The sequence below is a fragment of the Phytophthora ramorum genome, assembly GCF_020800215.1.
Source record: "Phytophthora ramorum isolate Pr-102 chromosome Unknown Phyram_PR-102_s0015, whole genome shotgun sequence".
NCBI classification, from domain to species: Eukaryota; Oomycota; class Peronosporomycetes; order Peronosporales; family Peronosporaceae; genus Phytophthora; species Phytophthora ramorum.
The window spans coordinates 1,182,598-1,198,615 of NW_027150661.1; the positions used below are offsets into that span (position 1 = coordinate 1,182,598).

Genomic DNA, 16,018 nt, shown 5'->3' on the forward strand with positions numbered 1-16,018 from the left:
TTAGGGTGCAATGCATACCTGGGCTAGCTTCACCTTCCCAGTGATGAACCATACGGTGTAGCTGAAAGCATCTGCTCGTTGCATCGTGAGATGACTATTAATACAATCCACACTTGCTGTCCGCCGTCGCTTACATAATACATGTACCGGTACAAGCACTTTGCAATTTGCTCTATTCCCCGTCGAGTCCAAGCGCCCAAGCCCTTCATGCGTCTTCACTTTGTCGTGCTGCTGGCTGCAGCCGTTCTTCTCGCCAGTGTCGAGGCCTTAGCAGACTCGACGTTAACCATGACTCGTTCCGTGACTGCTAACCGAGACGCTATCTCCGCTGAGAGGTTTCTAAGGACGGAACCTACCGCGGACGTGAACGGCGAGGAGAGGATGTTCAAGGTCCCCTCCAGGCTCACGAATCTGTTCAAGCCGGGCACCTCGTCGAAGGTCACGTCGGAGGCGAAGGTCGCGTCGAAGGTCATCACACCGAGCGTTGCATCGAATATTGCTAAAGAAGCCCCGAACCCCCGGGCCTGGCTGGACGCTGAAAAGTCGGTGGATGATGTGTTTCTTGCTCTAAAGCTCGATAAGGTGGACGACCTTATTGCCAACGCCAACTTCATGACTTGGTTCGGCTACGTGACCCAATACAACCAGAAATTTGGGAACAAGGCAACGACTGTGGTCAAGTCATTAACGACTCGATACGGTGACCAGAAGCTCGCAGAGATGCTCATTACAGCTGCGAAGAGTAAGGACCCGAGAGTGAAAAGTCTGGGCAAAGGACTCCTGAAGGGGCAAATGGATGACTGGTTTAAGAAGGGAGACAAACCGGCGGCGCTCGCTAAAACGTTCGGCTTGACCAAGACGAACAGTGCAGAGGACAAGAACGCGTTGATCATGTCGGTTTTGAACCTGTACAATACGCACTACGATAAAGCGGTAGCCAAGGCGATCAAGAAGGCCGAGGAAGCAGCGGCGGCCAAGGCGGCCGAAACGGCCAAGGGAATAGCGGCGGCGGCGGCGAGGTAGACGTACCTAGCATCCTTTGCACAGTAGTATTATTTCACTCAGCTTGGCAGCAGAGTGTGTGTTGAAGATAAAGCAGCTTCGAACGTGCTTGTCGAAGTGACCTTTCAAAACGATGGCACGTCTCCCAATCCGGTTCACCACGTTCGTTAAAACCCTGGGCAGATTCCGCATCGATTCTCTCGTACCAATCGAAGGAGGCCATGTTTGCCGCTTCGATGAGTATTAATACCTTCGTTTGCGGGGACTACAGGGGACAACACCTCGCAGTGTTATTGATTCGCTTCACTGGATAGCCAACTGTATCTTGGTCCTCGTTTATTTCTTCTTCAATACTACCACCGATTTGCTGAAATGTCAAGAAATGGGCTAAATACAAAACACTTCACTTGCTTGACCTTACTCCAGACCCACATATTTATCAAAGTCCGGGACAGCACGGCCAAGCACGCTGTGGAGAATCGTCGTACGTGCCCTAGCGTACTCCGCAGACATGTTTGTTTCGAAGTGTACAGCAACTGTACATCCCGTGAGTCTGTTCGGGGTCCCTTCGATGCTGGCTGCCATTGCTCTTGCTTCAGCTCCAAAGATGAATCAATGAAAACCGTCTTCGTTTCGCAGTGACGTGCGCTTATCGCTCCTAGTTGATGACTTCTTGGTCTAAAAACTCTAGCTAGAGTCTCTCCAGTCTTAATGAGAAGCATCTAACTACTGTTATCCACTTCGAAGTAGTTTGCAAAGCTTTGGCAATATGGTACAGTTATTGTTTGTGCGAACAGTACCAGGTCCGTAGAATGTCGGTAGATGAGTTGGGAGTGTCAGCAAAAATACCTACGAGCTCTATGTCGGCTCTACTTGAGTGAACATCAATGCGTATCCTCCAATTTGAACTAATCGTCATACCTCCTGTGCATGAGGATCCACGTATGGATGTTCGTTATTTTCCTGCGTTTGATCTGCTGAAGTATTTAATGATCCGCCACTCCTGCGGGTTAAAACGCACTTCGAGCGGAGTTGTTATGCTGGGGTCATGGCGATGACGCCTGTGAGTCGGCCGATAGCCTTGCATGAGTGGCATGTCCTATTCCACTCCGTGAAATGAGCAGATGCACTGGGAAAGCCAGGCGTTTGGGTTCTATTGGGACAATGTCCACCACGGGTGGAGTGGGCGGGCTTCTTTCAAACTGAGCAAGAATTGCCAGGAATTACAGTGACAGCACGGATGATATTAAGGGTAACCAGGCAGCTCAAGCAAGAGACTCTCCTGTCTACGGTAAGGCTTATTGTACAAGGGTCACAAGTAGACATAAACCCTGCAAGAGCGAACCAGAGCATCGGAGCAATCGTGGTGGATACTGCATCAACTGTTTGGAAAACAACACACAAGACACTACAAAAAGCGGTTGCAGCATTACTCAAGTCACACCAATTGGCAAAATATACGAAAGAGACGAGCTGTTGAAAACTAGCAGCGACAATAAGCCACAAAAAGGGTCATCAATAAGGCAAAGCCTCCAGCGATACCAGGACTCTATAGTTTCTTAGCTAAACACAAATAGAGGACCTCTTAACCCCCCCCCCCCCCTCCCCCCTCGAGCGGAGACGAAGGTGTCAGCTAGGCAGCAATAGGCGGTGGGGTTATTAGACCAAGTTAAGGTTTTTATGGTGTCTATGGCAATAAACTACTAAAAAATAATTGTCCAAGTTTACTACTGCATGTAGTAAATCGCGTTCATGCTAGTATGGAACATTTGAAGATAGAGATACACAGGGCAACCTGAAAAGGGCGGTCGATGATGGCGCGGTTTGTTAGCGAACCAATGGAGGCGTTGTCTTCGTATAAGATATTCCTGTACATTGCACTAAGAAATGCTTCGGGGGCGGTGGGGTTACGGACAAAGTTGATGGAGCAGAAGCTATGATACTTCAGTGTACTTCAAAGTATCAATTTACTAAAGTTGACGGGATACACTCACCTTCCGGTCCGCACGCACATCAAACCTTGGATGTTGTCCCCGTCGCTCTCTCTGTCACTTCGCTATTTGTTGTCCTTCCCACAGTGTTCATTTCAAAAGAACAATTTCAAGGACCCCCATGCGTCTACACGTTCTTGCGTACCTGAGTGCTGCGGCTTTTCTCGCAAGTGCTGATGCTACTCCACCGGTCGCACACAACCTCCACCCTTGGTCGTCCGGCCATTGCTGACCAGAACAACGAACCCGCGAAGAGGCTCTTAAGAACTGACCTGACGGTGGAGAAGGGTGAAGACTCGGACGAAGAAGAGAGACTGTACATACCTGGGCTCGAGACGGCCACGAACTATCTCAAGTCGATGATCGGGCCGACCGTTGCCAGCCCAAAACAACTCAAGGCCTGGCTCGTGGGTGGAGAATCTTCGGACGACGTCTTCAAGTTTCTCAAGCTGGATCAGGCCGGAGACAACCTTCTTACGAACCCCAACTTGGACGGTTGGACCACGTACTTGAAATTGTACAATTTGAATCACCCCGGCAAGGAAACGTCAATGATCAAGACATTCACGGCAGCATATGGTGATGATGCGTTGGCGAAGATACTTCAGTCCGCCAAGTCCGTTCCGAGTACAAAGACGATGGCTGAGGAGTTGCAGGTGGCGCAGTTTACTCAGTGGCTAACGGAAGGATTCAAGCCGAAAGATGTCTACAGCAGCATCTTCAAGCTGCAACCGAACACTTGGCGCGAAGATCCTGGGGCTATCATTTTGCACCAGTACAATCAGTTTTACAAGGCGCACTTGTAGCAAGTCACGGACGGAATACCCTGTATGCTGCTTTGATATTCGAAACAAGTAAAACTTACGAATAGACGTGCCTTCGGCCCGAAAACGCTCTGAAATTTCGGGCGAAGCCGACAACTTGCTGCTTCAGTACGGTATCCTCTATTTGTTTACCTTAGGCTTTGCTTCGTAGAATTTCGATCACACATTGACCAGGAATGAAAGTGAGTAAGGTAGCGAGGGTCTCCAAAAACTCACGCTGCTGGGAGTCCTGCAGCGCATTAGAAAAACGATTGACAGTACTATACAGTAGTGGTCTTCGGGTATTAATAAGCCCAGCGTGCATTCACTGATGACGGTACCAACGGATGCAGTAGAGTCTGCTTGCTTGGACTCATCAAACGCGGCAATTCCCGAGATTATAATAGAAATTAAGCTATTCTCGGGTTGGAAGCCATCTTAAGAAAGATACGGTGCGGGAATATATCATGTTTAGTGAATATAGTATAAATGTACTGAAATGATGCGATCAAAACCTCCAGTAGCAAGCACGGAAACGAGATCGAATTGCTTTGCGTGAAGAATGCCTTCCAACGAGAAGTCTCTCAATGACTATGCACATCAGCGGTATGTGAGCTTGTCATCGAGAACCGCTCACGTCTCGAAGGAGCGGGATGGTCACCAGAGCAGATAGAAGCTATAGAAAAGGATCACCGGATACTTGTTCAAGCAGTTCGCGATGAGGACGTCTTGCGCCGAGTTTTACGTATATGCTCCGATGGGACGACTGGGTTCGAGGCGGGGTGGCTGTTAGTAGGAGGCCATATCCCGGTGCTACAACGATTTTACTGAGCTCTGGCGACTGCGTTTCCAAATACAGCGGACTTTTAAACTAACGTATCCGACAAGATCGGCGGTAATTTCATCTCACTAGCCTCGTTTTGAGCGTTTCGGGTCGTGTACGTTTCCTTGACTACGTACGAATCATTGAGCAGGAGTTGATGAATCCTTTTAGGGTGGGTGGGTCCAGACACAGTCTTCCGCATCGAAAGCCAGCGTGTGCTTGCAACACTTGGGCAAGTTGTCTTCATCTGCATTTCGTGCGACCTCTAGACCGTACAGGATGTCGTGCCCAGGCTGAAATAGCGTCCGTAAACAGCGGGCATCTTGACAACGGCGCAATTATGTGTATGTGAGTGCTTCTCAACGTTGGATAGTGAGTTGTGTGCAAAGGCGTACGGATAAGACCTCAAAGTCCGTAGTAAGACGCGAAGGTTGAGTGGCAAGTATAGGAGTTGGGGAGTGTCATTTCGCGATTTTAAAATGGGTAAGGTGCGGGAATTGGGTTCGAATTCCCGCATTTGGTGTGGCCTGTGCATGGCCGCCATGCACGCGTATCCTTAGGATCAATCCCAAGATCGGTTTGAAAAAGAAAGGAGTTTCTTTGAGCTGAACTTCTAACGAAAGCTTATCCTGAACATCAGACTCAAAAGACTGTACAGTACGGTATCGTACAGTATTACCATTGATGCTCTACATGTATCGTTCAAATGGATAGTATACATGTAGTGTGGACATCACAATTTGTAGGAGTGTGTACACGTGTCACGGTACGAAATTCGTAGCGAATTGACCGCATCACTCGTACAGATACCACGAGTGTGTACACGTGTCATGGTACGAGTCGACCACATCACTTGTATTAATACACACACCACTCCTACTGTACATGTATAATACACATTAACCTTTTACACCTAATTTATTCGTGGACAACCGCTCTATTAGATATAGCAGTAATATCAGGTTGGGAAGTAGACGATATCGCCAGTCCAAGCTACAACCACCACATGATGAAGCCAACAAGAAACGAAACAGTCGTGAATGCGCTAGGAAATACGCCGCATGCAAGAAGGAAAAGCTACTCAAACATCAATCACGAGCATCTTCCGACCTCACTAGACAGTATCAAATCTGCCAAATGGGCTATCAGATTTAGTTTTTGGCAGGTATCAAATTTACTCCATACTTTTCGCTGACTACCAAGTCGGTGGATCGATTTCATATCGGTCATAGCGATGTATCTGCTATCTATGGAATCATTTAGTACAGGTTAATCTGTAATAACAAATCAAACGTCTAATCTTTGAAGGTACATTCCAGTGATTCAACATCCGGTGCGGTGGAAAGCATGTCCCACCTGCTGTCGATGCAGCTTATATTATATAATAATATGTGGCACTTTGCAACTCGCCCTCCAACCTTCAGAGTCAGGAACGACCACTAAATCATGCGTCTTCACCATATCGGTGTTCTGGCTGTGGCTGCTCTTCTCGCAAGTGTCGACGTGGTTTCATCAACCATCAGCTCGAAAATCAAAGCACACAACTTCGAGGCTGTGGCTCGTCCCCTCGCTGACAATCGGAACGACGTTCTACCCACGAGACTGCTGAGGACTAACGATCTGCTGAACCAAGATACCGAGGAGAGGCTATATGGCCTAGAGAAGGCTTCGGAAGCGATCAATTCGGCAGCATCCAAGATCAAGATGAACCTGAATATCCGAACCTGGGTGAAGGAGGGGAAAAACGCTGACAACGTCTTCAACCTGCTCCAGCTCGATGGCAGGCTCGACCACGTGCTCTCCAGCAAAAACTTCAAGTATTGGTCGAAGTTCATTGACGCGTACAACACCAAGAATCTAGACAGTCGAGTGTCGATGATTGATCTGCTCACTGCTCGCTTCGGAGAGGCTGGAGTGTCCAAGATGCTCATTTCAGCAAAAAAGGTTAAGGGGACGGAGGAATTGGCGACGAAGTTGCAGAGTGCCCAGGTGGCTGGCTGGATCAACAAGGGGGAAACTCCGGGCAGAGTGTTTCGAATCCTGGAGCTTAGGGACCCAAGAAACAATCCTCTTGCCAGCCGCAATTTGGAAGCGTTCACCAACTACTTGGGCGTGTATAACCACCGGACTGGAAAGGAAACGACGCTGTTCCAGGTATTTTCAACCGAGAAGAAACTGGTTGAATGGCTTCAAACTTCAAGGCTTAAGTTCGGTGCTGCAACCAAGGGAGACGAGTTGGAGGCTGCATTGTTCACGAAGTGGTTCAAGGAAAAATTACCGCCGAAAGTGGTTATGGGTGCCTTGGGGATCTCCAGGAGCGATGATCTGAATTTGTATGTCCCCTTGCTGAACCGCTATCATGAGTTCCACACGGAAGAACTGGCAAAGGTTCGCAATGCAGTACCGTAAAATGTAAAATGGACCCCTTCAGTTGGCTTCAGGTTTTTATGACTGTAAACGCGCGCAATCAATGCTTGGAGTGCTGGAATTGGTTCGTACATTCAAAATGTAGATTCCATTTCAGACCGTATGTTCTCGTGCTGGGGTGAGTACGGTTAATTAAGTCTACGAGCACCTCCTGATGAAGGCTGGCCAGTGAAAAATATAGGCTAATTTAGAGAAGTTTTGAGTCTCCTTCACTCTAGCATCAGTGATACAAAGTTTGATGTAATCTCTTTCGAGTCTATCTTTCCTGTCCTTGATACGTTTGCACGGGAAACAGCAAGAGGGGACTGCAAGAGATGGGATCTGCTGAGATTTCACTTGCTTTAGGCTGAGTGAAAGGTTTTCTAGTGGTACTTTGAAATTGATTTTGGGCTTAGATAAGGCACAACCCCAGCGATATCACGGTACAACAAATTCTGTGCATTAACTACCGCGTACATCAACTTACATTTCAAGCCGTCGAGATTGCACTCGCGCTCGCTCCATTTCTCGCATGGCCAAGTCGTTTTGTTGTACCTGGCTTCCAATAGATGCGGCTCTCTTCAGGAGCTCCTCCAAGGCGTCTGAGGTCGACTTGGCATTTACTTCCACCTCCTCCTCATAGGCGGGCTCACGCCACTGCTCGACTGTTTCAACATCCAGTGCGAAGTCGTCATCTTCTTCTGCGCTGGAACTAAACCCGTTGATATCACTCAGAGTCGAGGCGTAGCCGTCCATAAAGTCACGCCCAACCCAGCTCTCGTCGAATGTCGAGCCTGTCGGACGTTCAGCTCCTGGCAGAGTCTCCTCTCTCACTACGTCGGGTAACGATCCAGTGTCCGTCTTTTCGTCACCCCACCACTCGCTCTCGTCGATTTCTGAGGCGCTCAGCGACATTATATGCTTCTGCTGGGCTTTTGCAGCATCCAGAGCGCCTGCGTACGACTCGAGCGCTGGGCCGTGAAGGTAAAAGTCAGCAACGACCGCGTACTCGGGTTCCCATGGCTGCACGCCCGTCATCTGCTGAGCTTCCACCACACAGTTAGGACAGCACACAGTAAACGCACACGGACGCTCGGACCCAAGGAATAGGCGCTTGTTCTTGGCGGAGCACTTGGAGCAAATCGCCACACCACAGACGCGACAGGCGCGCAGACGAGTTGATGAGAACAGTCGTTTGCTGCGCTTGATACACACCGAGCACACGGCGTCCTTTGAGAACGATTCGCCTTGGTTCACGGCATCGAGGTTGTACCCCGATACAGAGTTATGGCGGGCCAACAGGGTCAGTTTCTTGGCTTCAGCGCAGGCCACCCCCTTCAGCAACCCCGTGATGAACGACATGGACACCAGAGGCACCGCGTGCCGTGGCAAGTCACCCGACAAGTCAAAAACCCCTCGCACCATGACATCCACGAACCCCGGCGTGGTTTCTCGGAACAAGCCGGCAAAGTTCATTTCGCCTCGGATGACATCGTTCTTCTTGCGGTCAAACGGAGGGCACTGCAGGATATCCACACTGTGCAGCATAATGTAGCCGAATTTGCGTTGGCTCTCGTCTTGTTGCACACCCATGGCCTCCAAGTAGCACACATCGCGCGGGGTGACAATTGCCGTCATGGGCATCTTCTTGAGCACCCACTTGAGGCCGAGAAAGTGTAAAGGGTCTTCGGGGGCGTCCAGTTCCAGCACCCGCAGCAGTGCACAGTCCGTCGGTTCGTGCATGAAGGCTTTGGTCGTCTGCTCCTCCTCCTGCGTCGTACTGAAGTGTCCATACAGCAAGTCTTCAATGGAGCCTGGTACTCTACCGAGGGCAATGATACTCGGCTCGGGTCCATTGTCGGTTGACATCTTTCTCCGTCGTCGACGGTACACTTTGACTTCATCTTGGGACCGGACGAACTTCCACTGGTCCGGATCCAGTCGCGGTTGGTGGCTCGCCTTCCTCAATGCATAGAGCTCTTCGTCTGCTAGTGACCCGTCGATCCGTCAACGCACCAGCGCTCGGTACTCTTCGGTCTGTTCGATGGAGACGTTCACTTGTCCGAAATGGTCTTTCGCGAGCGGGAATTTGGCGGAGGAGGAGGTGGTGGTGGATAAGTGGCCTTCTATTTGATGTTTATGCGTTTTCTATAGAAACCTTTTGATAATATAAAAGACGCGACTTGATGTCGTTCATCTGTCGGGGTGGTGTCGCTTCTGGTTGATCTTGTACTTTGAAGTTTGATAGGTAGCTTTGCATCGGGTCTGTTATTGTGCTGGGTTATTCCAGGTAACATTATCGGGTCTTGTGGGTTTGTGTCAGTGTCCGAACTGCTTCCAGGTCGGCTTTTGCTGGTGTGCTCCTGTAGTATTTGGCACACCCTGTAAGCAATCCTCAAAGGCAAGGAGGCTGAGTTCAAGGACACCATGCCGACAAGCATCATCGTCCATCAACATGAAGTTGCAGTAAAACTGCAACCCTGGTGCTCGACTCTCCAGATCGACCAAGGAGCAAGGCAAGCGCCCCTGGTAGGAGAAACAGGAGTCGAGTAGCGATAGCTGTAGGAGTTTAGCCAGAAGGAAGCTCACTTCTACTTTTGCACTCAACAAGGCACCAGCATTCAAAGCAACGCAAGCGGAAACTACCACAGCTCCATTGCACTACGAAGAAGCGCTGTAGCTCTTGATCCAGTTCCTGGATGGGGCTGTCGTTCTGTGTTGTCGCTGGTTTTGCACTGAGGCACTTCTGGATTGTTTTATCCACGCTGTCGATTCGGAGGTACGTCTTCGCTGCGTCTCCGAGCTTCTTTAGTTTTTGGAGCCCTTTTTCCAGTATTTTCACCGCGTTGGCTTGTCGGGTTCCTTGGGTCAGGAACCTGATGCTTGATGCTGCCACTCCATGCCATGTCATATCGGCTTCCTCTCTGAGTAAAATCCATCCTCCGTTCACTTGTTCTTCTGGTGTGGTGCTGTTATGGTATTGCAGTTTCCATTTCACGAGAGCTGGCGCTGGGTTTGTCGGTTCGATGGTCATCATAATGCTGTGGCAAATGCCGAGGCATAGACCTTGGATCCTATTGGTGTCGCTTCGTTTCCACGCGCTTGCTATTGCCATAACTTGGTACGTTCCTGCGGCTTGGATTGCTGCTTGAGTTTCGTGTACTGAGATTTCTTCGTTCTCGAACACCACTTTGTTGCGAAGTCTCCAGAGCATCATCGTGGTGACTATTGTCCAGATTCTTCACAGTGTGTTCATCGCTAGCGTGCGCTGCGTTGTCCATCGGGTAATACATTGCTGAGCTACTGCTAGAAATTCTGTCGTAATTGGGGGGGGGGGGGGGGCTGCCCTTGACGCTATTGCCTCTTCTAGTTCTTGTCGTCTGTCGTTGCTAGTTGTTGTTCCGGTTCATTTTCCTATCCATTGTGCCCATGCTGCTTGTACATGTGCACATTCCCCGACTATGTGGTCGATCGTCTCATAGTTGGCTGTGCAGCCTTCTCGTTGACATCCTTGGTTGATTTCTTGTGACGGGAGTCACACAGCACCTTGCGCTTGAGGAAGTGTTAGGAGTATACAAACTCCAAGTGAACGGTAGTTCACTAGTTCCCGGTCTTGGGGAGTTGGGCAACGTAGATTAAAGACTGATATATTTATAGTTCGTTACCTAGAGATCGTCCTGCAATACAATCCCTAAGTCAACTATAGTTTATCCTATATATTTTATGTATGGGTGGCTGTGGGTCACTAGAGCTGTCGCCACAATTAAGCTTAACCTGCTTAACAACAACTTTTTCGAACAACTTGCGCGGACCTCCTAACCTTAGTTAACCTCATGCTAACCTTCATACAAAAACCAAGTAAAAATATCTTGGATCCTTTGAATCCAAGGCTACAAGCAATAGAATCGCGATCGAAGACAATGGAAGAGCTCCGGTCTCCAGACCGGACGTCGCTCTCACCTTTCTGCACACCGGCGCGTCTTCGCCCCATGCACGGCAGCATCAGCCGCAGTAGCTCTAAAAAGGCCGGTTCAATGCTTGGTCTTAGTTAGGAGCCACGACTGGGAGGTTCGTCTGGAGCTTCAAGTCTAACTCCGACCTCTGGTCGCTACCCGCTACGCAGCCATTCCAGCACAGTTCAATTACGGTACAGCCTGCTATACTCCAATTTATCAGACCAAACGACAGCGCCATCCTCCGTCTGGTTCTTCACCTTGCCAGCAAAAGAAACAGCACACAAGTGCTAGAGGTGTCGTCGTCGCTAGCGCATCAAGCAGCAGACCCATAGCCAATCTTCCAGAGATTGCAGTCGAACTTGAACCCGATCCGAAATCAGATCTAGCTGTACGCTTCCGGTGCATTCTTAAGCCCGGGACACTGCTGGGAAGTGATCCCCCGCGGTTATTTGCTGCACGACGCCAGCGCAAGCATCACTTGTGGCTATTTGTTCAACTGTTTCCTCATCCGGATTTCTGGTATCTCTCCGGCAAAGAGTTGGACAACAGCAACGCCGCTTACGCGTATTGCAAGCGGTGTAAGATGACGATTGCTTTCGCGATTGGAAGCCATAGAGTGACGGACCACATGAATCATTTTCACAGTCGTGAGATCGCAGAATATATTCGAGCTCGTCAGCTGCAGCGCAGGTTGGAGGGAGAATTTACTGAAGTTGCCTATGAGCTTAGAAAACATAGTGCTGAAGAACAAAAAGAATTCAACCGGCTTCTGGCAAAATGGATTGCAAGCCATTTTCGACGGCTGGCTATGGTTGAAGACAAGGGTTTTCTAGAGTTCGTCGCGTTCATAACTGAATCACTGTGCCGAGTCAAAGCGAGTATCACAAAGCGCACTCAACTGCGTGGTTGTATCATTACCTTTTCAAGTGAACTGAGACTTCAAGTTCGTGATGACATTGAGAAGAGCTGTTTGTACCTTTCGATAACTAGCGATATTTGGACAGGTCGCAATGCACGCAGTTACATATTTTTTTTACTATACACTACGTGACTGAAAATGTTGAGCCCTGAAATTGGACATTGGAAGTAAGGGAGCTTCCTAGAATTCACACTGGTGAAGTCATTGCTGAAGCATTGAAGGAATGAAGTCGATATGACATTTATGAATAAATGGCGATACTTACTCATGCATTCATTCACTACGCGTCTTTGGCCCTTATGTTCATCAATACCGCCTTGATAGCAAGTCGTGCCGATGCCAAGCAGTAGGATCCGCTTCGAACAATCACTGCTTTCGCATCCATACTCAGCGGTTGCGAGCTCGCCTGTTTCGGTTGCCTTTGGCATGCATCCTTGTGAGTTGAGATCATCCGTATCACCCGATAGGCAAGACATGCATGGGGTTCCGTGCTCGACCACGACGATGTGAGTGGTGCACGAAGACGATGCCTTGGCTAGTGGAGGAATACTTAGTCAAGTCAACACGTGTTGCCACAGTGTCACCCGCAACGCGAGAACGACGTTGAAGCCCACGTCACTGCGCATTTTCGAAATCATCGCTCTCGTCGGTATGACAGTTCCCTGCACCTTGGAGCAGGACTGCATGAAGGTGTGCATGTCGTGGAGGAACTTCCTCTGACAAGTCTGGAGGTTGTACGGTTTCTCGTAGCAGCCGCTGAAGGCCATTGTCTGCGCCACCACTTTGTCGCTGTGCTATAGTGCCTTCATCAACTATGGCAACCCGTTGATTTACTTGACATCCTCCTTGGTCTTGGCCTCCAGCAGCTTGATATCTGCCACGCTCGCCAGTATCACCGCGGACGAGGGTCATTGTGTGCGTCAATACAATTTTATACTTGTTTTTGTATGAATATAATGTGTGGGCCACAGAGATTAAGGTTAAGCCAAAGGTAGAGGTGAGGTAGAGGGGGTCGAATTGAGGTGAGGTTAGTTAAGCAAAGTTAGCTAACCACGACAGCTCTATGGGCCACTAGTGCTGTCGATGTCTGGTGTCAGTGACCCTTGACACCCTAGACGTCCAGCGTCGGCAAGGGACGTCAGGTCGACGCCCCGTAATACCATCACTCTTTCGAATTAAGGCGCAGCCGTTTTCGACAGGCATCTGGCAGTGTGCGTCGCCGCTACTGGCAGCACTGTGTGACGCCAAATATAAGCGACAGATAGGCTTCGACGTCGAGTCTGCCTGTCAGGCTTTGAAGAAACCGTCTCTGGCTGGTCGTGGTGGCGTCTTCTTCTGGCTGGTTCGACTATCTGAGGACTGCAGCCACGTATATTGGTGTTCGCGCGTTAGTGTACGGCTTGAGGGGAGCACTCCTATAGCTACCGCTCCCGAAACTTTTTATTTCGAGCGGCCACTTGCCGGTCGCGTTCTCAGCCCAGAGCTCGCACCGCTTGAAGAACGCGGCGCCAAAGAAACAAGTTAGCACGGCCAAGAACGTTGGTCGCATAATGCCCCTTGTCGAGTGAGCTGTGATGGCATCACGCGGCGCTCACAACAGTGATTTTCAGTGCGTTTGGGCTCTGGTTCATGTGAATTTATCGTTTAAGCTGACTCAGTGACCCGCAACAACAAGCAAACCACGAAGATTTGAATTCATTGGCACGCATGTTTACAATGCTTCACATTCACTGAGTAAATACAGAATTCACTCTGCCTTCGCGAGGGTATGCATCTACGTGTTGCCAGCTCAACCATCGTTCGACAATGTTTGCCTATAACGCCAACGGAAACTCAGAGGTGTACAAATGTTAATATATTAAACGATACGGACGCTAGCAGTGACCTCGTTGCTCGTGGGGCGATCATGACCATAATGTTCACTGCATGCATGCCGATAGCAGTGGAAACTTCTTCGACTCCATACTTCAGGCGTTGATTCACTCTGAATCCCTGCATTACGCGATTGAAACAGGCGACTTCGATTTCGCGCGCCTCCGAGACATCAATGGGTACGTTCCGGCGCAACCATATTGTGCGGCTGAGCACGAACAATGTGCAGGGCGATTTTTGTACTTTCACAACATATATTCTTCGGAATCGGATCATAGCCACCAAACTTCTATTTTCCATCATCCACCAGATCCGACGCTGCTGCATTCTCAGCCATAAAGACAATGTCCCGGACTGTGTTGGCCTTTAGTGCACTACGCCGCTTGGTAACCGTGTTTCCTGCTGTGAAAAATGCACGCTCAGAAGGCACGGACGTGGCAATACATTCAAGCCATTTACGCGCTAGACAAGCAATGACGGGAAAACTGTTATGGTTGGTCTTCCACCACGCGAGAGAGGATGGAGACTTCTTCTCGTTGCTGCTCACCTCTGCTTTACTAGAATACTCCATGTATTTGCTGAACTCCCATTCACAGGAAGTGAACATCGTTTGGTAATCGTCCGATGCTCGCGTGCTCATTCTCTTTCTATACATCAAATATTTTAAACTAAAACGAGCGGCTCTGTCTTCGGCATCTGTCGGCGCTTTCTCCGAACTCTTGTAGACAGCTCTATTGCCACTGGTGCCGCCGGCAGCTACTGGAGCATCTCACCTAATAATTGTGTTTTTGCCTGAATAAATTCATCAGGCGTGAACAAGTTCGAGTTGATCATGTATGGGTTGAGCAGCGAAATCCAAAGAATGTCTTTGTCTGCATTGTAATTGAAACGCTTCTCCAGTAGTGTAAGGAAACTTTGGCGTACCGACTGCATCATGGTTAGTACGGGCAGACCGAACGGTTGATCTCTCACACTTGCATACAGCTGATCGAATACGGAGGAAATACTGAGACATACTTTGAAAGAAGAAATGACGCAGTGAAGTGATACCAAAGTAGGATAGGTTTCGTCATCGATCATTTTTGTAACTACGCTGAATGGTGCCAGCAGCTCGATGAGACACTGGATCGTGCACCACATCTTTGAATTGGGAAGCTTCATCTTTTTGTTGAAGCATCATTAAATTCCTTCCGGCCTGGGATAGTCTTCAGGTACACAAAAAAACTTGTCACCGCAGCCTGAAGATCAACAAATCGCTGGAGCATTTTCAGTGTGCTGCTCCATCTAGTAGGGCAGACCATCATCACTTGAGAGGTTTCATGTTGCTAGATTGAAAATCATCCAGTCGGTTGCGTCCCATTAGGGAGAGATGGAAGTAGTCCGCAAGCCTACGAAAACTGTGAACTGCTAGGCGAACTGATTGCATATTCATTGAGCTGATTTTCTCCGATTCAACTGTCTCAACAGCATCGACAAATGTAGCGACTTCCTCACAAAGTTCATCAATTTCAGCATCACTGATCCAAGGCGTATTTTCAGTGTTCGAATTATCATCCTCGAGTCGAAATCACTTTCCAGAACTTCCAATTGATGATCCATCCACCCATTATCGTACTGACCTGAAGAATGAATGCTCCCACTCGAATTGACAGAGTTGCTTACACTAAAATTGTTTTCTTCTCTCTCTGCATTGTTGTTGTTTTCATCTACACAAGCCGTAGTTACGACGCTGTTTTTCCTTTCGCTACTCGTTTGCAGTAGCGCAGCAGCAACTACCAAATGAAAAGAGTGTGCTGCACACGACATATGAGCTAGACCAAGTTTCGAGCACGCACTTTTCATATTTGATGCTCCATATCTTAGAAATCGTACGCATTTTGGGGGGTCAAGTCCCCACCAGGAAAAGCAACCTGAGAGAACAGAAGCAATCGTATCACCATCATGCTTCCCCGGTATACTTGTAACTTCAAGGGTCCACGGCTGCATATTAAATCCAGCATTGACGTAGTGTATAGTTAGACTGATGAAACTCTCGCAGTTTAACGATGTCCAAATATCCGATGATGGCGTAAATAAATCGTATTCGTTTTTCAGGCGAATTCGAAGCGAGCTATGAAATTGACCAGCTTTTGTGTGGACGCCTGTTGTAAGGGTTTGACATGATGGAACTGTAAGTTTTGTTTTTTCATTGTTCGCAAAGTGGAAGGCCTTGGTCAGGCCAGCATCACCAATAATGCCCGCGGGCC

The 16,018-nt window shown here is 49.0% G+C and overlaps 4 protein-coding genes across 4 annotated transcripts; 3 read left to right on the forward strand and 1 right to left on the reverse strand.

The window, feature by feature from the left end:
* Positions 1–207: 207 nt before the first annotated feature.
* Positions 208–1,023, forward strand: KRP23_12670 (RxLR effector protein PSR2; the record flags this gene model as incomplete). The annotated part of the gene is made up of 1 exon (XM_067883311.1): positions 208–1,023. One exon carries the CDS (start codon positions 208–210, stop codon positions 1,021–1,023), a length of 816 nt encoding a protein of 271 aa, XP_067739578.1.
* A 2,146-nt stretch (positions 1,024–3,169) lies between these two features.
* Positions 3,170–3,799, forward strand: KRP23_12671 (RxLR effector protein PSR2; the record flags this gene model as incomplete). The annotated part of the gene is made up of 1 exon (XM_067895972.1): positions 3,170–3,799. One exon carries the CDS (start codon positions 3,170–3,172, stop codon positions 3,797–3,799), a length of 630 nt encoding a protein of 209 aa, XP_067739579.1.
* Positions 3,800–6,065: 2,266 nt separating this feature from the next.
* KRP23_12672 (RxLR effector protein) lies at positions 6,066–7,028 on the forward strand (the record flags this gene model as incomplete). The annotated part of the gene is made up of 1 exon (XM_067895973.1): positions 6,066–7,028. One exon carries the CDS (start codon positions 6,066–6,068, stop codon positions 7,026–7,028), a length of 963 nt encoding a protein of 320 aa, XP_067739580.1.
* A 480-nt stretch (positions 7,029–7,508) lies between these two features.
* On the reverse strand, positions 7,509–8,894 carry KRP23_12673 (uncharacterized protein; the record flags this gene model as incomplete). The annotated part of the gene is made up of 1 exon (XM_067883312.1): positions 7,509–8,894. One exon carries the CDS (start codon positions 8,892–8,894, stop codon positions 7,509–7,511), a length of 1,386 nt encoding a protein of 461 aa, XP_067739581.1.
* Positions 8,895–16,018: the final 7,124 nt, after the last annotated feature.